The sequence below is a fragment of the Phoenix dactylifera genome, chromosome 8 (genome assembly GCF_009389715.1).
Source record: "Phoenix dactylifera cultivar Barhee BC4 chromosome 8, palm_55x_up_171113_PBpolish2nd_filt_p, whole genome shotgun sequence".
NCBI classification, from domain to species: Eukaryota; Viridiplantae; Streptophyta; class Magnoliopsida; order Arecales; family Arecaceae; genus Phoenix; species Phoenix dactylifera.
Genome location: NC_052399.1, coordinates 660408 through 683863, shown reverse-complemented (window position 1 = coordinate 683863; position 23456 = coordinate 660408). Strand labels below are relative to the sequence as shown.

The 23456-nt window shown below is 44.0% G+C and overlaps 1 protein-coding gene across 2 annotated transcripts in view; it reads right to left on the bottom strand.

Annotated features, from left to right (window-relative positions):
• Window positions 1–23243, bottom strand: part of LOC103711028 (ATP-dependent 6-phosphofructokinase 5, chloroplastic) — a 30483-nt gene extending 7240 nt beyond the window's left edge. The window contains exons 1-11 of one of the 2 annotated variants that reach the window (XM_008796996.3): window positions 22818–23242; window positions 21771–21861; window positions 19999–20072; window positions 16133–16244; window positions 11150–11242; window positions 10917–11018; window positions 10705–10779; window positions 9865–10005; window positions 9561–9677; window positions 9370–9474; window positions 8826–8906 (exon numbers count right to left, since the gene is read on the bottom strand). In XM_008796996.3, coding sequence (XP_008795218.1) covers window positions 8826–8906; window positions 9370–9474; window positions 9561–9677; window positions 9865–10005; window positions 10705–10779; window positions 10917–11018; window positions 11150–11242; window positions 16133–16244; window positions 19999–20072; window positions 21771–21861; window positions 22818–23119 — 1293 coding nt within the window. In that variant the 5' untranslated portion in view covers window positions 23120–23242. Of the gene's footprint in view, window positions 1–8825; window positions 8907–9369; window positions 9475–9560; window positions 9678–9864; window positions 10006–10704; window positions 10780–10916; window positions 11019–11149; window positions 11243–16132; window positions 16245–19998; window positions 20073–21770; window positions 21862–22817 lie in introns of both variants that reach the window. The other variant, XM_026806207.2, reaches the window with a different exon arrangement.
• Between the last annotated feature and the right edge of the window lie 213 nt (window positions 23244–23456).

Below are 23456 nucleotides of genomic sequence, written 5' to 3'. Positions count from 1 at the left end.
TTTTGAGGGTGCTCTCCTGCTCGGGGTCCACTTCCTGGGGACGCCGGCGCATTAGGAGAATTGGTTGCCATCAGGGATGTTTATTACCAATCACGAACGTATAGTCGACCACGAACATTTTGTCGATCATGAACGTTTTGCTGATCACGAACATTTATTATCGACCACGAACATGTATTGTCGACCACGAACATGTTGTCGACCACGAACATGTATTGCCGACCACGAACATGTATTGCCGACCGCGAACATTTTCGGCGATCACGAACGTTTTCGGCGATCACGAACATGTATTGTCGACCACGAACATTTTTGGCGACCACGAACGTTTTCGGCGATCACGAACATGTATTGTCGACCACGAACATGTATTGCCGACCACGAACATTTTCGGCGATCACGAACATGTATTGTCGACCACGAACGTTTTCGGTGATCACGAACGTTTTCAGCGATCACGAACGTTTTCGGCGATCACGAACGTTTTCGGCGATCACGAACGTTTGTCCGGGGCCCGCAAAGGTACTACCCCGTCATCCCGAGGTCGAGGGAGCTCGAGCTCACTGTCGACTCGTCGGGGCATCCCGACCGTAGTCGAGGAGGCGCCGCGGGGGGACCGCAAAGGTATTACCCCGTTGTTGAGCGCCACGGAGGGCCACGAGGGCACTGCTCCGCCTTCCCGAAGTGCCGAGGTATTTGGTGGAGATCGAGACCGAGCTCGACATCGGCGCTCCGGAGTTTCGCCAAGGCGCCCGGCTTCGCTCGATGCTGGTTGACGAGCTGGGCCAAGTCTGGGAGTCACGAGACATATAAGCATTAGGAGAAATTTGGCACAATTGAACAATTGCAAATAAGCCATGGTAGAAAGGTGAGATTTATGATTGAAACGGAGAACCCCTTGGGGTTCTATTGGTAGTACACCCGGAGATTTTCGGAACTCCAACTTCGTGGAATAGGGGTCCCGTCGAGAGATTCCAGCTTGTACGCCCCGGGTCGTTGGACTCGTGCGACTCGGTAGGGTCCCTCCCAGTTCGGAGCCAGCTTCCCTTGCTCGGCCGGCTGGGAGGCCTCAGCTCTTCTAAGGACGAGGTCCTCCGATTTGGAGGATTTGACTTTGACTTTAGCATTGTAGTATTGCGCTGTCTTTTGCTGGTACCTCGCCATGCGAACTCGGGCGGCTTCCCTCGTCTCCTCGATTGGGTCCAGGTTATTTCTGAGCTGCGAGGAGCTGGAGCTGGCATCATAATGCTCCACCCTCGGAGAAGGGAGTCCGATCTCCAGTGGGATGACGGCTTCCGTTCCATATGTTAAATTGAAAGGAGTTTCGCCGGTGGGGACACGGAACGTGGTCCGATAAGCCCACAGGACGTTATACAGGTCTTCGACCCACTGTCCTTTGGACTGGTCGAGCCTGGCTTTGAGCCCCTGCAAGATAGTACGATTTGTTACCTCGATTTCTCCGTTCGTCTGAGGGTGCGCGACCGAGGTGAAGCGGTGGTTGATGCCAAGCTCGGAGCAAAACTCTCTAAAGCGAACGTTGTCGAACTGGCGGCCGTTGTCTGATATGAGGATGCGAGGGAGTCCGAATCTGCAGATTATTGACTTCCAGACAAAATTCCGCATCTTCTGCTCGGTGATCCGGGCGACTGGCTCGGCTTCCACCCATTTAGTGAAATAGTCGATGGAGACGACTAGGAATTTTCTTTGCCCGGTTGCCAGAGGAAATGGTCCCAGGATATCAATTCCCCATTGGGCGAAAGGCCAAGGGGAGCTGATAGAGGTCAACGGGGCCGAGGGTCGGCGTTGGACATTGGCGTTTCTCTGGCATCGGTCGCACCTTCGGACGAAGTCCAGGGTATCCTTCTGGAGTGTCGGCCAGTAGTATCCTTGGCGCAAAATCTTATGCGCCAGTGCTCGTCCCCCCAAATGATTTCCACAAATCCCTTCATGGACTTCTCGCATTGCATAATCCGCCTCTGTCGGGCGGAGACATCCGAGGAGGGAAGAGGTAAAAGATCTCCGATAAAGCTTTTCCTCGTACAATATGTACTGGGCGGCGGAACGCTTTACTCGGCGAGCCTTGCGTTCATCACTGGGGAGGACTTCATCTCGCAGATAGCTAATGAGCTCGTCCATCCAGCTCGGCTCGACCTCAATGCAAAGGGCCTGCTCGGGCTCCTCCGTGCTGGGTTTTTGGAGATACTCCAGCGCCGCCGCTTTGGGAAGCTCGCTCATGCGAGAAGACGCCAACTTTGACAGCTGGTCTGCTCTGAGGTTCTCCGACCTGGCAATATGTTGGATGCGGAAAGAACTCAAGGTCGAGGTGAGGTCCCGCACCTTCCGGAGATACTCCTGCATTGTGGGGTCTCTGGCTTCAAAGTCACCCAAGATTTGGTTCACGACCAGCTGAGAGTCGCTGAAGACCCTCAGGTCCTTCACTTCTAGCTCCTTGGCCAACTTGAGCCCGGCGATGAGTGCTTCGTATTCCGCCGCATTGTTGGAAGTGGGAAACTCGAGGCGTAGAGCCTGCTCAGCAACCACTCCATCTGGACTGGTGAGAATGAGACCCGCTCCGCTACCCCCCGAGTTCGAAGAACCATCGATGTGCAGAGCCCATGCCGAGCTCGGGGTCTGCTCTATTGGCGCGGGCTCGGGTTCGGGCTCGGCCTCGTCCGGCACAGTGCACTCGACTATAAAGTCGGCGAGTGCCTGTGCCTTGATTGCCGGTCTGGATCGGTACTCGAGGTCGAACTCCCCGAGCTCGACGACCCACTTAGTAATTCGACCCGCACGGTCTGATCTTTGCAGGATCTGCTTCATCGGCTGGTCGGTGAGTACGGCCACTGCGTGGGCTTGGAAGTAAGGCCGGAGTCTCCGAACTGAGACGATCAAGGCAAAGATGGTCTTTTCCAGCTTGGAGTATCGGGTCTCAGCATCCTTTAAGACCCGACTAGCGTAGTATACCGGTCTCTGAAGCTTATTCTCCTCTCGAACTAGGACTGAGCTCACTGCAACTGGGGAAACAGCCAAGTACAGGTAAAGGAGCTCACCCTGCTGAGGCTTCGTGAGCAAAGGAGGAGAAGCGAGAAGGTGCTTGAGCTCTTCAAAAGCTTGCTGGCACTCTGCCGACCACAAGAGGTTCTTCGGCCGCTTGAGAGCCGTGAAGAACGGGAGACAGCGCTCGGCTGATCGGGAGACAAATCTTTCGAGAGCTGCAACCCGTCCCGTAAGCTGCTGTACCTCTTTAACTGTTCTCGGGGGTACCATCTCTTGGAGCACTCGGATCTTCTCAGGATTGGCTTCGATTCCCCGTTGGGTAATCACGAAACCAAGGAACTTGCCCGAGGTCACTCCGAATGCGCATTTCGCGGGGTTGAGCTTCATCTGGTACCTCCGAAGCGTGGTGAACGCTTCGTCGAGGTCAGCCACATGGTCGTTCGTTGTTCGACTCTTCACCAACATGTCGTCAACGTAGACCTCCATGTTTCGGCCTATTTGGTCTTCGAAGATTCGGCTGACCAGCCTTTGATAAGTTACTCCAGCGTTCTTTAAACCAAAGGGCATCACCTTGTAGCAATAGGTACCCCGTCGGTGATGAAGGCTGTCTTTTCTTCATCTTCTGGCGCCATCCGGATCTGGTTGTATCCGGAGAAGGCGTCCATGAATGCCAACAGCTCATGTCCCGAGGTGGAGTCCACGAGCTGGTCGATGCTGGAGAGTGGAAAGCTGTCCTTTGGGCAGGCCTTGTTCAAGTCGGTGTAGTCCACGCACATACGCCATTTTCCGCTAGCCTTTTTGACGAGGACCACATTGGCGAGCCACTCTGGATAGGATATCTTCCGGATGAAACCGGCCTTGAGGAGTTTATCAACTTTCTCGACTGCTGCTCGTTGTCGTTCGGGGGCGGCACCTCGCTTCTTTTGTCGCACAGGCTTGCAGGTTGGTTTTACTTGGAGTCGGTGGACCATGACCTCCGAATTTATCCCCGGCATATCCGCGGGCGACCAGGCGAAGACGTCCATGTTGTTCCGCAGGAAGCTGACGAGGCGATCTCTCTCGCGATCATCGAGGCCGGAGCCGACCTGCACGGTTAGCTCGGGAAAGTTTTCGCGTAAAGAAATTTGAATGAGCAGCTCACCAGGCTCTATCCGATTCTTCTGAGGGCCGACCCGTGCCTCTAAAGTTTCGGCCGAGGGCTGGTCATCTGTTGTCGGAACTGACACCTCGGCCGGTTGCTTTGCCTCGTGGGTCGCCATGTAGCATCGTCTCGCTACCGCCTGGTCCCCACGGACTTTGCCGACTCCAAGGCTGGTGGGGAATCGCATGAGTAGGTGGCGGGTCGAGACCACGGCTCGAAGAGCGTTGAGCCTTGGTCGCCCGAGGATGGCATTATAGGCTGAGGGAAAACGCACTACGAGGAAATCCATCCTCACGTTACGTTCTCGGAGGACGAGTCCGACCGTGACCAGGAGATTGACCTTGCCCTCCACAGGGACCGAGTCTCCAGTAAATCCGACCAGCGGGGCGTTCATCCTTCGCAGTTGCTTTTCTGTCATCCCCATTCTAGAATAGGCGTCAAAATACAAAACATTCGCCGAGCTTCCATTATCAATTAAGACGCGTTTTACATCAAATCTATTCATAACCATCGAGACGACCACAGCATCGTCGTGGGGAGTTTCGACTCCCTCCAAGTCCTCGTCCGAGAAGGAGATGGTTTCGGAGGCGCGCAGGCGCTTCGAGGTGGCCCCTTCCTCTGTAGCTCCGCCTCGAATGGTGTTGATAGTGCCGGCGATGGGCCTGTTGGCATTTGGATCTTCGGGCTGTGCGGCATTCTCCGCTGGCCTTTTCTCTTCACGCCGGTTTCGCACGAACCGGTCGAGTACTCCTCGGCGAATGAGTGCTTCGATTTCGTCTCGGAGCTGGAAGCAGTCCTCCGTATCATGGTCGTGGTCCCGGTGAAAACGGCAGTACTTCCGGGGATTACGCCAGGCTCCGGGCTCTCGCCTTGGAGGCGGAGGCCGGAAATAATCCCGTCCCTCGATCTCCATGAGAATCTCAGTCTGAGGAGCGGTAAGGGGAGTGTAATTTTCGTACCTCCCGTTGGGTGTGCGGAGCCGCGGTGGTGATCTCGGGCGAGGTGGAGACCTTGGTCAGGGCGGTCCCCGCAGCCGGGGTGGACTCTTCAGATGGGGCGGGTTCTTGGCTCGGCGCGGAGACGGGCTTCTGGGGTGGCCACGCTCCTCACGACGCCTTTTCTGCTTTTTGGAGGTCTGCTCAGCTCCGCTCTGTCTAGAAGCGACGGCTTCCTCGGCTTTCGCGTACTTCCGCGCCCTGACTAACATCTCGGTGAGGTCGGCTGGGAAATTCTTCTCAATAGAGAAGAGAAACCTATAAGACCGGGCTCCAGTCTTGAGTGCCGACATAGCTATGGACTGGTCCAGCTCGCGGACCTCCCAGGTTGCAGCAGTGAAGCGGTCCAAATATTCCCTGAGCGACTCCCCCTCCTTTTGCTTTATGTCGAGGAGGGAGTCTGAAGTTCGTCGCTGGGGTCGGCTGGCAGCAAAGTTGGTGGCGAACTGCCTGCCGAGCTGCTCGAAAGAGGAGACCGTGCTGGGTTTCAACCCGGCAAACCAAAGCCGAGCTGGTCCCCGAAGCGTTGCCGGGAAGGCCTTGCAAAGCATGGCCTCCGAGGATCCCTGCAGCGCCATCAGGGCCCGATAACTTTCCAGATGGTCGAGGGGGTCGGTCGTGCCATTGTAGGGCTCCACCTGGGGCATTTTGAACCTCGGCGGGACCGGCTCGTCCTCAATTTGTTGGGAAAAAGGGGACCTCGTGGTGAACTCGAAGTCACCCTCGCGCCCCACCCTCCTCCTGTGGAGCGCTTCGATCTGGCGCTCCAGTCTCTCGACTTTCTTGTCGAGCTCGTCACTCTGGGGGGTCACCGCGGTGGTCCGCTCGGGCGCAGGCTGCCCTGGGACTGACTCGGCCTCTGACGGTTGCGGCCAGTCGCCAGGACCCCTCACTGGGGGTTCTCTCCAGGAGGATACTCGGGCATGGAGATCTTGGCCCTGGAGGGCCAGTCCACTTGCGGGGGGCACCGGCTGAACCGGGGCCTGAGGTAATGGTGCTGTCGGGACGCCCCCAGGTTGCAGGCCTTGGACAATAACAGCCAAGGCCTGAACCTGCTGCACCAGGGCATCAAACTGTTCCGGCCGAACTTGGAGAGTCGAATCAGCCGGAGGTGGTGAGTTCTGGACAGAATATCCGGGACTAGATGGAGGACGCCGGGAGGCATTAGAAGCTCCCTTGCTTCTCAGCTTCATGGCCGCGACTCGGGCCCTTCCTCTAGCGCCAACTGTTGCTGGAATTTGGACCCGGGGGCGACCGCTGGGCCAGGAAGGAGGAGCTCCGGTGGAAATCGGCGGTGATGGGTGACGGTCCGTCGGGGTGTGGCGTCCTCCGGAAGACCTGCAAGAAGCCAGTGGCCGGGGTCTCCGACGCCGGCCCTCCGATGCTTAAGTCAGAGGGGGCCAGTATAAGAGTGAAGATAGCAGTAAGAAGTTGGAGTTCTCATTGTTCCGCCCCCCCTCAAATGGAGGAATTCCCCTTTTATAGATGGAGCTGGGTTACCTGTGATGTGACGGGGCAATCGGCCTGTCGTACAGTCTGGCATGCAGTAGAATTAATGTTCGATCGTGTGAGTCAACACCGTTACTGTTGGAGATCAGGCCGGAGCCCTTAAGTCGTCGTCGAGTCATGCCATCATCAGCGATTAAGTGGGTTTGCCGTAAGAGGCTCGACGTCCGTAGACGACAGAAGCCATACGCTTTAATCGTTGAGTGAACCGGAGATCAGGAGAAGTCATACGTTTTGATGGCTGAATAAACCGGAGATCATCATGAACCATACTCATTTAATGGTTGAGTGCGCCGAAGGCCTGCAGAGGCCACGCGCATTAATGATCGGGTGTGCCGGAGGCCTGCAAAAGCCATGTGCATTAATGGCTTGACGACGGTAGCAGGATATGGTGAGATTGAGTATCTGGAGTAAGGCTCCTTTAAGGGCTTAAGCTGGGGTCGAATACTTAGGCAAGGCATTTCGGAATTCAGCGCCTGGTCGGGTGCCGAGCCGAGGCAGTTGCCGAGTCGGGCGCCCTTAGTTCGAGCGTAGTCAGGTCGGCGCCTTCTGGTCGGCGCCTTCTGGTCGGCGCCTTTGTTCCGGGACGACTTGGGTTTTCCCTCAACACTTAGTATACCAAAATAAAGAGAGCATACTTTCTTGAAATCCAAGAATGGAATTCAATAGCAAAAGCTTTAACATGGGATAGTTATTTGACTGAGCTCTCACAAAGGCCCAATATGAGATCTTATGCCACACTACAAAGAGAATAAAGAGTTGCCAAAACTTAGTTCACTGCACAATCCACTAATTAGGACATTACGTCCATACGGATACATCTAAATTTTTGGTGGGTGACCTTTAGGAGAACAATGGACCATAATATCAAAAAATGTATGCGCATTTCATACGTAGTAAAATGTGTATATAATCTAAAATTGACAAGTAGTACTGCAATCTAACAATCTAGGCCATGGTAACTTCAGTTTTAGATAATATAGTGAAAGAAGGATGGTGATATGGACAACAAGAAAGAAAAAAACATAAAATGCATTCAAGGCATGGTCTGCCGTACCGATCAGTACGGGCCGGTACAGGCTGGTACGTACCGGTATCGGACGGAACCGGTACGGTGCAGCTATATTTTTCGGTTCCGACTATTTGGCCCGTACCGATCCGTACCAAACCAGTACCGGCCCGTACCGACTTGTACCGACCGGTCCGTACCGAGCTCAAATTTTTTTTTGGCTTTTGGCCCGAACCGGTACGGTACGGGTTCGGTTCGGTATGGTACCAGTACCGGTGCTCATCGGTACGTCGGTACGGTCGGTACAGCGGATCTTGATTCAGGATCTCTTCGGATGCCCAAGCAAGATATAATTTTGACCTCTCCACAATGGATGGATGCATTGTGAAAGAGAAAATAACAGAATAGAGAAGCCGGTTGGAGAGAACCAACTGTTATCGAGCAATTCCTAGAATTTCAGAATAGCAGAAAAATCATCTGTTTATAGGGATTCTTTTTCTTTTTTTTTAGAGAGAGAGAGAGGGAGGGAGAGAATAGAGAGAGATAGAGAAGACCCGTCTGCATCATAATTACCGAAGGCCAGATACTTGGGGGTGCACCAACCAAGACTCGAACCTGAAACCTCTGGTTGCTCAGATATGAAAGGGCATGACCATTGAGAATATGCACCAATTCACAGAACCATTGAGAATATGCACCAATTCACAGATTCAAACATATTGGAAGCTTATGATTTGGATAACTGGCAGAGAATTTGATGCCTCGTGCCCCTTTTTTTGTTAACCTTCTCAACTTAGCTATTGCCAACTCCATGAGAGAGATCATGTGGATAACAGATTTGAGCATCTAGAAAAGGACTAACAGACTTTATTGAAAATTCACACCATATTGGATGTTAACATTAAACTTAAACTTTCAGTACTTACCCTACCCTAGGTGGATACTTGTTCCTCCCTTTTTTTTTCCTGAGAAAATGACACCTATGACTTTTTAAATTTGATCTAGATGACTGGTCCTTTTAAATTTGATCTAGATGACTGGTCCTTTATTAGGAATTTACTGCTCAGCTGTCCCAACAAGTAGTAACTACAAGCAATGGGAATCATTTTGCTGCAAGTAGCATATACTATGAGTTAATATCTCTCTAGTATCTGAATGTGGAAATAGCATTACCAACCTCTTGTTGAATATGTACACCAATATCTCCAAGTATGATATTTCCATTTGCATTCCTTGCATGTGTCTTCTGGAGCAAATTCTGCAACATCATAGGGTGATTCGTTTAGAACTATAAATTGAAAATTCCATTATATCAAAGATTCTGACATAAAACACAAAGGACCCAAAACCTCTCTTAGCTCAATACACTGGAAGCACCTTAAATTTTGGCCAAGAAAATCAAACAGAGGCTGTCTGGAATTTCTATTTCCATGGCCTTTTTTATCTAAATTTGAAACTCCACTGCTCATTTAATTGCAGATGGTGGCTAAGCATGTTGAAGTATTATACCATGCATTGTGGAGATAAGTAGTTAACTCATAACCACTGACCCTACCTAGAATTCTCACAACTTGCAATGCAACTATAATGTGTAACACTACATGCAACAGTAGCTTTTAGCTGAAAAATCAAATATTAAAATTTAAGGAAATTAAAGATGTTAAATCACAATGTCAACTTGTCAAAATGACTAATGACTACAAATAAAATATGTGACTCACTTGTCCAGCCCCCTCAGCCACACAAACTACAGCTGATCTCTTTGTCTCAATGAGATACTTTAGATGGCTCAAAACACCATTTGGACCATGTAGATTAAATGGTACCTTCAGATAGAAAAGAAAATCTGGCTGTTGTCATAAAAAGAAATCTCAGTTCAATAGCAAACATTTTGCTTTTCTAGCATGCATACCTCTGGGATCAAACATATATCAACTTGTCCACTGGCTAGTGATGCATGCATAGCTATAAATCCACTGCTTCGACCCATCAATTTCACAATACCAATTCCATGGTATGCACTATGTGCCTGCAATTAAATTTACAGTTAAATGAAAAAATTCAACAATTTGATGATGGAAATGCAATATAAACCAAGGAATTTGGCAGGAGACTGTAAGTTGTCAAAGTGCTTAATGACAAAATGCAGAAATTTTTGATGACAATAGTGAATATAAAAATAATCCAAAAAAATAACAATTGACGCCATATTGGACCTCAATATATGCAGAATTTATAGCTCTCTGGGCTTCTTCAACAGCTGTGTCAAAGCCAAAGGTCTTGTCCATCAGTAGAATGTCATTATCAATAGTTTTAGGGACACCAACAACAGCCACTCTCATCCATCTCCTTTGACACTGCACAATCAAACTACTTTATAGGAAGCTCTGGCAGGTGTACAGGTGATGGCAAATCATTTACATATCAGAGATGTCAAGGCATGACCAAAAAAAAGAAAATTGAAAGACATTAGATCATGACAGAAAGAGCTACTCTCATCCATCTCTTACAGCACTGCAAAATCAAAGTTCCTACAGTAAAGCTCTCATTGCAGGTATGTCGACAGAGGCAAAATCACTTACATGAAATGATATCTTTATGTCAAAAAATTAAAAAGAAACAAATGTTGCCAACAGAATGTTTTAGAAATGATTTGTTAGACCTTGTCATAAAGACTATATCAAGAGAAATTGGACCAAGAAATAAGGTAAAAGGCTATCAAGACAAACCCAAACAATAATCAGATACACCTCAAAAGTTGAAAAAATGAAAAACAATGAATTTCCAAGTTCGAAGTGCCAATTAAAAGTCAAGCAAACAAAATAATCATTCTAAAAATGAATATCGACATATTGTAAAACATCAAAAAATATATATATTTTAGCAAAATTCCCATACATCTAGAATGACAGATAAGCAAGTGCACAACACACGGAAGACAACCACATGCATGCACAGATGCGCGTGCGCGCGTGCACAGAGAGAGAGAGAGAGAGAGAGAGCAAATATTTGAGAGGCTTGTCACTAACAGATTAACAAAAATGCAGATCAACAACCTCCTTATGTATTGCATTAGCACCGGCATGCGTCCCATTTCCACCCAAAACAAATAGCATGTTGATGTTGCGTTCCTGGCATCAGGGTGAAAGATCTATTCAGAATATTCAGCCTGACATCATGGGATTCATTCTACAAGTTAAAACACTAGCAATGAAATAAAATGAACAAGGCATTAAATCCTGCCATGTGACAGAAGCCAGAATCATACCTGCATCCTGTCAACAATCTCCTTGACACTAGGACCTCCTCTAGCAACTCCCAGTATGCTTCCTCCACCAAGGTGAATGTTTTGTACCACTCTTCGTGAAAGCTGCAAACAAAATTACCTGCTGTATGATGTAGAACACTGTATTGAAAATCCATCAAGAGCTTCTGCCAGCAATTTTGCAACAGAAAAATGCTCTGCAGTATGGTTACATATATTGAGAGCAAAGAACATACTGATATTTCAGGTACTCCCTTTACAAACCCTCGATAACCAAATGGTACACCTACGATGTTTTTCACACCATAAATTTCAAGCGTGATAACTATCTGCATCAGAAAATAAACATGACAATATATTTAGAAATTAGAACTCGCATATATCATGACAGAAATGAACAATAAAATTTGGATGAAGATAATTTTATATGGATGTTTCTCATAAATATCAAATGATTCAAATCCTTTCACTAGCCTCGGTAAATACGATTGCAGAGTTCCGTACTTATCAATTCTCTTTTGACCCCTGTCAGTTTATGACTACCATGAGTTTGAGGGGTATACTGAGTGTGCACACACTCCATGAGTTACCTATGTTTTCTAAATATTTTTTTGCATTCACACCACCACAAGGAACATACCATCATATAAAATATACAGATAAAATCTTTGGGAAATGTACAATGAAAAGATGATAAGGTTGGCTATATAGGCTAGTCCTGAGAAAAGCTGGCCAACAAAAACCAAGGTAAAAGAAGCATATAGACCAGCAAAGTTAACTGCCAAACATCTAAACTGGACAAATATGTATGGAGTGAAAATGTGATGACAACAATAGAAGATAGGAAAGACATGCATGTGAAATGTCAAAAGAAATGGTTAAAAAAGTTAGCTGAATCTTAAACTGTGTATTTTAGGAATGTAAAGTAGGTACGAGGATATACAGCAGAAGCAGATGATCTTGAAGTCGCAAGAATCACAAGCAGCAATAACCAAGATTGTTGCTTTAGGGCCATAACGAAACAAAGGTTATGCAACATAATTTTTCAAGGATATTAACTCATAAACAAGCATCAAGTATGCAATTAGGGCAGCAGAATAGAACTTGTTGAGGGATAATAAAGAACTGAAAAAAGGGAGTCCCAGTTCTAAATAAATCTGGAGGAAAGGAATCTGAATTCAAAGATAAAAACCTTACACCTAATACATGAGGTAGGAACTACAAATAGTCAAGATGGTAAATATGGAGGAAAAACCATAGTCCAAAAGGAATACTAGTGTACTAGGGGAACCTGCAAGGTAGAAAGAAAGGAAATGATTGGAGAAGTAGAAAGAAGTGTGTCCCATATAATGAACGATGGAGATAAAGGCCTAATGAGGAATCAAAAGAAATGGGTACTCACAAAATAATGCTTAGTGACTTTTCTAACCGGGAAAAGCAGCTACTCTGTACTAATGTGATATCTAAGATGGAGTGTACAAAATAGTAAGGTAGAAGACCCCATGTACAAAAACAAGGAAAATACCCAAAAAAAAAAAAAACAAGCAAAAAATCTAAGGTTAAGGTGACAAGAGTTCAATATATGATGTCAGTCAATAAGAGAGATGTTTTTTTATCCCAAAACTAACGAAATCTGATGCAAAAAAAAAAGAAAATTGAGGGCAAGAAGTGAGAAGATATACATGATTAAAGCACAAACTCAAAGGAAATTTGTCATAAGCACATGATATCATGTCCTCTTACGAGCAACTAGTCAAAATACAAGGAGGTCCGTACACACAAAAGGGGCATTTGAGAGTCAGAGATGATGTAACTCACAAAAATTGCAAATAGAAATAAATTATAGGAGGTGAATCCAGCATAATTTATGCCCATTTGACATAGAAGTTTTATTGATGGTACGACAGATTGCAAGGTTTATGCTGCCACTGTCCATTAGTGCAAAAGTGATCCAAACTGACATGTTTATTGGAGATCCATTCCTTTATCCAGAAGCATATCCAGTGTCCTGAGACAGCACACTGTCAAAAAGCCCAAGAAACTTCCCCATCTGAAGACTTCTTACACATTGATCACCATTTAGGCAATTATGGCTACAATGATATTGCAACAATTAGATCATGTAGTGAGGATTTCATGCAGTAAGTCTTGCATGATTCATCAATAAAGATTTAACCATGATTCAAGGTAACAATTCCAAGTTATGATACCAGGAAATTTTAAAAGATCAGGTGCTGGATTCAAATGCCTGACATAAAACCATATACATGCAATTAGCTGGACACACAAAAATGCACAAGATACCTGATTCCAGCTGAATGTACTTATAGACTCTGCATATCATGGATTCAGAACTGCCAGAACAGGGAGGTACCACAGGAATCATACCGTTCCAATGCAAAACAGATGCAGGGAGCCTGAAACCATATATACTGGCATGTACCAGCTATATCGGTCTATATTGATACATACTGATAGTACCATATGGACTGTTCCGGTTGGTACCAATGATTTTTCTCTTTTTTTTAGGTTCAGTACATAGATTTGATACCAGTACTGTATCAATACTGTACTCTTCTAATGGAAAAATGATAAGGGGTTCAGTACCAGTATTTAAAACCTTGCTACATATAAGCCATATGCAGATTCAAACAAAGGCTATACATATGAGAGAAACATATATTCTACAACTACAGATAAACTAATATATTTTCTCTAGCACTTTTGATTGGGAGGTTACTTGTGATTGCACATATAATTCAGGCACTGCATATCGTAAGAAGTATCATCATGTAACATTCTCTCAAGCACGATATTCCGTACCGGCCCGGACCGAGCAGTATGGAGCGTACCGTACCGATTCGATACCGGTATCCGCTATGGGTGGCGTACTGAGTGTCGGTATGGCAAAAAAACTCCGTATCATACCGTACTGACATTAGGCTAGTGTGGCACTGGTATGGGATCCGATACTGAGATGACGAACCTTGATCTCAAGCCTAGGCACCAACTGTGAGAACCCGTGTAGGCGTATGTTTAGTCCCACATCAGTTATTCGCCGAGAAGATTTTCGATGCTCATACATGACTAAGGAATCCAAAAAATACCTTCTGGCTAGCCATATTGGGTGAGGTCCTGGGTTATGACAAATGGTATCAGAGAGACCTGGCCCATGGCCTATGTGGACTAGGAGAGGGTATGAAGTATGAACCCTTAGCCTAACAAGGATGTCAGGGCTTGAACGGGGAGGGTATGTGAGGGAACGTGCGGGCGTGTGTTTGGTCCCACATTGGTCATTCTCCGAGGAGATCTTGAATACTTACACAGGACTAAGAAACCCAAAAAATACCTTCCAGCTAGGGTCGGCGGAACCGTCCCGAGCCGTACCGGTGGCTCACTGGTACAGTTCCAGCAACGGAAATGGAACCCGTTGCCAAAGCCGAAGAAGAAGAAGGAAAGAAATTTGCCGACTTTACTTAAAAAATGCAAAAAAATTTAGTCGCGGTCGGATCCCTATTTCGTTCGAAACAAGGGAACCGACCATGGCCTTGCCTGTCGTGGCCTCCACCGGCCCTCTCTCCCCCACTCGCTCTCTCATTCTCTTTTTCTCTCTCCCACGGTTCCTCTCTCGGTACAGGCCCGGCACGGCCCGTACTGAGTCGTCCCACCAGAGAACCGGTACAGTGCCCGGTACCAGTTCCTCCGACTTTGCTTCCAACTAGCCATTTTGGATGAGGTCTTAGGTTGTTACGAATGGTATCAAAACATAAGTTTAAGGTCACTAAGGATTGTGATAGAAATGTATCAGATCTTGAGATTATGATCGCTTGGGATATGACAAAAGTAGCAAAAATAAATTCAGTGCCTAGGTGTAAAATCACTAGGCATTGTGATAAAATGTATGCATTGGGTTTGGTATACGATAAGTACAAAAGGCCTGGATGATTTGTCTGATCATGATAAAAGAGGTTTAACCTAAGATAAGGGTAGGAAGGTTAACCATGACATACTGATTATACCATACCATATTCATATATTGTTTAAATGACTTAAAAGTTCAAATTTGATATAGGTGTAGATGTGATACTATCGAATGCCCCGTCACAGGCTGAAAATATAATACTATCGAATGCCCTGTCACCGGCTGAAAATGTGAACTATCGAATGCCTCGATACAAGTTGGAAATATGATACTATCGATTGCCCCATCACGAGTGGAAAACGTGACCGACCATGTCTGTTGTGCCGATACCGGGCCCCGTATCGGTTGCCCAGCGTCACAGGTCGATACAGCCCCGCACTATACCGTATCAGCCCTGTACCGATACAGCAGAGGCGAGGGAGAGAAAGAACGAAAGAGAGAAAAAGAGAGAGGGGGGAGGGAGGGAAAGGGAGAGGAAGGAGGAGAAAGACCAGCCGGAGGCGTGGGGACCGAAGGCGGAGCCCCACCTCCGCAGCTCTTCAGCCTCCGCCTCCTCCACGTGGAGGCTCCCCAGCCTTCGTTGGCCCGCCTCTCTCCTCCTTGCTCTACCTCTCCCTCCCTCCCCCGCTCTCTCTCTCTCTCTCTCTTTTTCCTTCTTCTCTCCCTCCGGTGATGGAATCTCGATTTTGTTGCCATAACCGTCCTGGTGCGCCGCCAGTATAGATCGGGACGCCCCAAACCGGATGGTTTGAAACGGTTCCACTAACCATGGTGACCGAGATTTGGCCCAAAGTCGAAAAGATAATTTATCTTGGATCCAGATCAAATTCAAAAGGAATGGAATGAAAAGCATTAAAAACACTATTGAAGATTTATGAGATATCGTATGATATACCGCTCTTAAGTGGTTAGATTTTTATTAGTATTTGATATGCATATTTATATTGATTATTCGAGCATTATTGATAGTCGGTTTGTGATTTCTTGATGTGTGCAACAATTTTTTGTGATTTTCAAACTTATATTATTATTATGTTGGTGTAGAATCAAGTATGTGTTGGATTCTCTGAAAAGAACTGGAAGACGTTTGACGAAACTTATACTTCAAAAATTTTATATAAATTAAATGGTTGCCTATAGCTAAAAATATATACAAAAATTAGAATCTGAAATTGAGTATGTGTCTGTTCTGATTCGGTAATTGCAAAAAAATAAAGAAAGTCATACATTTAATGATTTTATGTAATTAAAATAGAGATAATTGTTATTGATACACTTGTATATTTCTTATATTCACCTGGCGAATAACATCATTGAGACCCGGACAAAGGCCTCCACAAGTAATGATTGCTGCATTTACTTCTTCTGGTTTGAAGTATATTTTCTCTCTTGGCCCTGCGCGATGAACCCTGAAATCAATAAAAACAAATCCACCAGCCATTAATCAGGTGATATCTTATCTGATAGACCTACCATATAACAACCTGAATGAATTAGAAAAACATATAAAACAACATCAGTGCACACTTTCCACCCAGAATTTCATATAAAGTATTACTAGTACTAGGACAAGATACATCAACAAGATATTAAAAGAAGTTTGACAGTCTCCATTGATTTTGCCTTAGTTGTAACTTCTGATTTCTTGGAAGATTCCTAACATGTAGGTTTCCCTTGTCATTGTGAATGATCTTGCTATTGTATTCCCATGGTCTACCAAACAATGAATGGCCCACAATAAGCACATTACATCACATATAATCAAATTATTTTATTTCAGTAACAAAAAACTAGACAATAGGCAAAACAGCTAATTCATGGCCCTTCTAGGACTAAGAAAACCTGTCAAAATGCGATTGATATTTCATGCCGAGAATGAGTTTTCTGATGGCCTGTCAAAAGATCACATTTTTCAACGAAGTCCTGAAAATAACTCATCAAAACTTTACTTTATCAGCATGGATACATGAAAAGTACTGCTCCATGACCAAGCTTCCTTGGATTGAGATTCAGCATCGAAGGCGGCCCTTCATAAATAAGGGTTTGCCAAAATTGGCACAAATGCCCTAATTATGCACTTGAACAAAAATTGAGAAGTCATCATACCATCTACACTATGAACTTCATCTCCCTTGATCTTCAGTTAGTTGTTTTAAATGGAATGGCTAGCAAGCCTCCTGCGGTCCACAGACATGTAAGTCGCCTTATGAAATGTAACACAACCACTGCCTTGAGAATCCTCACCATGTCCAACAATGTTTCAACAATTTTAATATTTTATCATGTATTGAAATAGAATCTTTATGAATCCTAGGAAATGCATTTTCAGTACCCTAGTATCATGAGATATGGCACTCCCTGAGTTATTTCACTCCTACTGTGTTGCCTTTCCATGCCTTTCAGGTACATCCCAACATCAGCTGATGTCTTGCTTGCATTTCCATGTCCAAAGCATGTTAATAGCCAGGTGCAACCGTGCAACTTTAGAATTAGTTGAACCCGGGTGAAATTATATGCACCATATGAGCCTGATATGTGGGTTGGACTGGGAAAGTAAGTATTGATCTCGCACTAGTTTCTGAATCAAACTCACCAAATGAATTTTACGTTGGGTCTTCATTAAGCAAAGAACTTGGGCAAACTGGCCAACCTAAACCTGACTTAATTCACAGCAATCCACCACAGACCAAACTTTGTTTGCATAACAGGATGCCCTCACCCTGAGACGACTAAGACAACTTTTAGTAGTACAAGATAGAGTATTATATCCAAGGGATATATGAAGCCTTGAATCCCTATAGTTGAAGTTGCATTGCAACTTAAGATGTAATTGTTGATTTACAAGAAAGCTCACTTCTTGTACTTGGAGAGAAGTTCAGAAAAAGAATGAAATCTCTGTCGTACATTCCGTCGGATGCCTTATGAGCGGATTCCAAGTCGAACCACTCAACATATATGGCGATGAGGGTGAGTTCTTCGGTTTCGAAGCCGCCAGTGATGAATGCCTAGACATGGACCTAGGCGCCCATCAGAAGGGAGCGAGCGATGTTCCAGACCTTGAGGAGGGTAGAGAAGGTGAAGGAAGAAGCGGGGTGAACGGCTAGAGGCAATGCACGTTACACAGAGCTGGAGGGGGTGGGCGGCGGAAGAGGAGGAGGCAGAGTAGAGGAGAGGGGAAGAAGGAAAATCTTTCTTTTTTTAATAAGGGGATTGATAATGATAACCTACTCTTTGTTATGGTAGGTTATCAATCTACCCATTTTTTATTGGACAAAAGATACTTTTACTTTTTATAACTCTTAAGGATATTTTATGTCTTTTTACAACCTCACATTAACTCATCCTCTCAACCCCCCAATTAATGCTCTATCCCTCTCTCTCTCTCTCTCTCTCACACACACACACACACACACACACACATATATATATATACACATACATATAGATGTATCTATATGTATATACATACATATAGATGTATATACATATTGATGTATGTATATATATAGATAGATGTATGTATATATATAGATAGATATATGTATGTATATATACGTACGTATATACATATATATGTATATATATATGTATGTATGTATGTATCTATATATATGTATATGTATACATATATACATACATACACACACACACACGCACACACACACATATATATATATATAACAGAGAGAGAAAGAAGGAGAGGGAGAGAGTATTAATTGGGGGGTTGAGAGGGTGAGTTAATGTGGGATTGTAAAAAGACATAAAATACCCTTAAGAGTTATAAAAAATAAGAGTATTTTTTGTCTTAGAAAAAATGGGTAGAGTGATAACCTACCATAACAGAGAGTAGGTTATCAATCCCCTTTTAATAAAGATATCTACTCAAGCGGCTACAACTCGTCCCACAGATTTTTTATCCACAAGTTGACCTACCATAAAAACAGTGTTGTAGCCAACAAGCAACTCAAACAAGTAGGCCAGCCTACATGTACAACTTGAGCTGCCTGCGGCCGTACTTACAGAACTTCAAACAGCTCCTTAAATCCTTTATCTATTGCACTTGACTCACCATCAGCTTGTTTGATGGCGAAGGATTTTTGTAATGATGGCTTCTTGGATTCCCCATGCCAAGCTAGTGGGACCCCAGCTCAACTAAATTGAAGAATATAGTGTTAGTTTGAGTTCATGTCTAAGGAGGTTCATTTTTTTTTATTGAATCAGGTTGTATTATCTTGGGCTTGGTTTGTCTCATGACCTAAAACAACCTGAGCAAGTTGCATCCCTGGTTATGAGACGTCATAAATGGTTCGTGGACTATATAGACTAAAAGCATTTTAGATAGACTCCTCTCACTTTGCTTAAATACAGGAAACCTAGTGTTTATCTGTCTCAAATGGAGCAATTGAAATAACTAATAGGTAGAGCTCCTTTGTGTCCTTGCCAGAGTATGAAAGTGCTCATACAAAGTTTGGGTGAAATTTAATGGCGTTATCTCATCAATGCTTTTCCTTTCCCAAAATCATGATTTTTATGTTTCTTTCCGCTCATATGGTTTCCTCAACTGCTCCCTCCTAGCTATGTAAATGACAACCCCACATAGCACAGTCAAATAGATAGGCATCTTATTCCTGGATGAGGAACTATTACGAAGCCAGTTTCTGGCAGAGTAAAATTAGTATATGAAACAATCTAAATAGAAAAATCATCTCCAAAGACAAACTATGCTTGCAGAACAAGTTGTTTTAAGGAAGATTGAAACTGTTAAAGCAGTAAACTTTCCTTGTAGCCCGACTGCTACATATGCTACCATTAAAATACGTATAATCATGATATATTGTGTACAGTAAGTCAAAAAAACCACTGAATCTCATAATGTTCATTCCAACAGATCCAAATGAATGGCAAATTCCAAATTTAACAGGTATAGCAAAAACGGTTATATCTCACAGTTATGGCATCTGTTGCCATGTCAGTCCAGAACTGCTTATCCTATGTCATATATTTTCTAAATGACATCTTGTGTTCAGAAGAATTAGTCTTTGTTTATGTTCATGTAAATACAGTCGTCTGTTTAATCATGATAAACATCAGATTATTGCTAGGACCATGTTCCTATGGAGGGAATATTTTCTCTATGAACTGAAATAGATAGTCTCAAATTACCATTGTTCTACCCAAGTACAATCAGGATCAATGCACTCAGCACCAGCAGATGTTGGAGTAGAGTAGTTTATGACCTGAAAGAATGGTAAGATTTAAGAACAGATAAATTTCTCTAAGGAATTCTGGTAAATTAATAGTCACTGTGAGCACAAGAAAATTTATCATTGTATAAAATATATTTAACCTAGAAGAAAAGATGCATTATTAGCTAACATCAACAAACAGAGCCATGCAAAATCTGGGGCAAGCACCTCAAGACCAAAACAATTCATATGCAAATCATAACTAACATAAATAAGTACTGTCGAATGTCCTTCAGACAGCAACATATACTAAAACCATAGACAACTTTAAACAACAAGGCTTTTTTCATGTATATAGGATGTCTAACAGAACCAAGTATGTTCAAAGTTTTGGGACATTTTGAAACTTGCTGTCAACCTGATCTCATTCCTCAAACTAAACTGATGCAAAAGCCCTAGCTAGCATGAATTTGGATGAAAAAAGAGTCTGCAAGACACATAGGAGGCTGAACAGCAAGTAGAATCGCCTATTGTACAATTAGTTGCGCAGTTGTAAGTCATGAAACTAAGGTACCACCCTCCAAGATGATTCCAGGCTTGGAAAGAGTTTGCATAAGACTGAAGAAGTTAAGTCCTTTCTCAGAAAAACACAACAGATTGATGCTTAATATGTTGGCTACAAATGTACTGTTATGTTCAGCGCATAAGTGTTAATACATATATACATACATACAGAATGTATATATACATACATGGACAGAATACATAGAGTTGTACATGAATGACTTTTCCAACCTAATATGTCTGGTTGTCAGCAGCCTCCAATTGCAACACGGATCATATGCTTCATCCAAGTTACAAAACTCTTATACAATGAAGCAACTAAGTTTCAAAATTTGTTGCATGAAACACACAAATATATATAAGGATCTTCACAAATTTAGAATTGGACAACAATTGATGAGTTCTAAATTTTTCCAATGATGGCTTGAGTATGTCATTAGATGTATATCTGCCACCCAATGGTAACCAAATTTGATTGATGTTCATAAATCAAATATATGTCTAAATATGAATATTTAAAATTTCTTGCCTCCAATTCTGCATGCATAGTTTATTTCTCAGTCCATCAATTTATGTCCATTTATTCAAGTAGATGTATGTAAGGATGTAACTATATCGAGTGTCTTTACCAAATACCAGCATTCTTTCTCCCACATCCTTCTCTAACATGATCTTAGAGTTCTTGTGGGTTCCACCAAGCTGGATTTATGGCACGTATACCTTCAAGATACCATATCTATCTGTTGATCCAAGAGAACATCATGCTATGCTCAAAGAAGAAGAAAAATACAACTTTATGTACTTGAATTCAGCATCTAAGTAAAAAATATCAACAATTGTCTGAACTTGGAAAATGAGAATAAAACATGCAGCAGAAACCTGGGAAGCATAACTGTGATGGATGTGCATGCAAAATAGCTGCAAGTAGACTTCAAAATATCTCCAAAACTTAGATTTATAGAATTCATCTTAGTCAAGGAAAGGTGAAGTAACACTGATATTAACAGTTCTTGTCAATGTCTTATCTTTATTCTGACTAGTTTTAGTTCATAGTTCAATAGATGGTTTGCATAAGAAATCAAGGAAAAATTTGACACAAGCAAGTTCTCTGAATGTGTGCTATGGTAAACACAATCAGTCCTAGGTAATCAGAAAAGATAAGTGAAGCGGTATCAATGCGCATACCTTGAGAAGCACTCGGTCATTATTGTTCACATATCCATTCCATTGACCATCTAATGGATAACCATTGAGTAGATCATCACTCACAGAACGCCTGGAACATATATGTCAAAGAAAGCTCAAGATAAAGTGCACCAACAAGATTATATAGAAAAAGCAAAACTCACAGAGCACTGTTGAACTGCTTGTGGATATCATCAAAAAGAAAGAACTAGAGTTAATTACTAAAACATAATGATGATGCAATCTTCTAACAGCTTCTAACAAGATTACATAATGACAGAAACAATAATAATTCAGTTCATGCTCCCGGTGTTATCAATCCAATCAAATTCTTTCCTACTAACAAGGTTTAGGTGGATGCTTTTCACATGACAAGCAATTTCTTATTAAGAAAAACTATATGATACGTAATGTTATACATATCATCGTTCTTACCAACAGAGCAAGTTTTTTCCTTGAAACTCCAAAAAACAATCTAAATCATAGAACCTCAATTTTACAAACATTATTGCATATATAAGATCAGCTTCTATAATTTTAAAAGGAAAAGTCCTGCATGCCTTGTCAAACAGCATAAGTTTCATGTTCAATATTTCTATCTCAATACCCAGAATCAATGACTAGTTCACATCTGTGGCCACGTTTCAAAAGGACCATGACAAAAAAATCAGATCAGAGTCCAAATAGGAAGAGAGTCGGTAATCTAGGTGAATAATCCAAAAACAAGGATAGCAGCAAAGATAAGTATTGCCCATCATCACAACCCAGGAACAAATAACTAAAAAGAGACCTTAAAAATGAAACTTTCATCAAGTTTCCAAATTGTAAGAAGAAACATCAAACTTTCATCAAGTTTCAATTTCAGTTTACCTGCTCTTTGGTCTACCAGCAACAAGAAATCATTCCAACCCACCTATTCTTGAGGCAGAAGAAAGACGGTCACAACCACAACCAACAAATTCCTCAAAAAGAACCATCAAAATCCCTACTTTCGTCGAGTTCACAAATTATAACAGGATATCGAACCAAGAATTCGGTTCAGCTCACCTACTCTTGAGGCTAAAGGTGGACGGCATGGGAGAGAGGTCCGGAAACAAATCGGTGAGGTGAGGGATGTTGAACCGCCTCTCGAAGTCCTGGTACTTTTTCTTCCAATCCGTGTCCCCGAAATCCAATTCTTGGGTCCCAACCTCCGTTGTAGAAGCCGCGAAGACTGGCCGATCTCTCCTCCGGTTCCTCCTCGATCCCTTGAACCTAAGGCGACCCTTACCGGGGATTGGAGGCCAAGAACAGGGCTTCCTCGAAGGACTGGTGAGAACTGGAGGAGAAGGAGCTATGATCGAAGCCATCTATATCTACTTCTCTCTTTCTCTCTTCGAGGCCAAGAAACGAAACCTTAGAAAGGAGAGACGAGGGTTCCATTGGAGGAGGAGCGAAGGAGGGTGTTTATAGGGTGTGAGGAGGAGGGCGAGGAGAACGAGGGAGGCGGAGGGAAGAAACAGAGACTGGGAGAAAGAGACTTCGTAGCCTCGGTCTCGGTCGGGCACCGCCAAGGTTTCTACGATACCGTTATGTCGTTATGACGGGCCCCAGAGTTGCCGTGAACGACCGTTTCTCGAAAATAACGGTTGTTAGATCGTCCCCTTAGGTTGTGACGGAGAGAGCCATACGGCATACGGCAAAGAT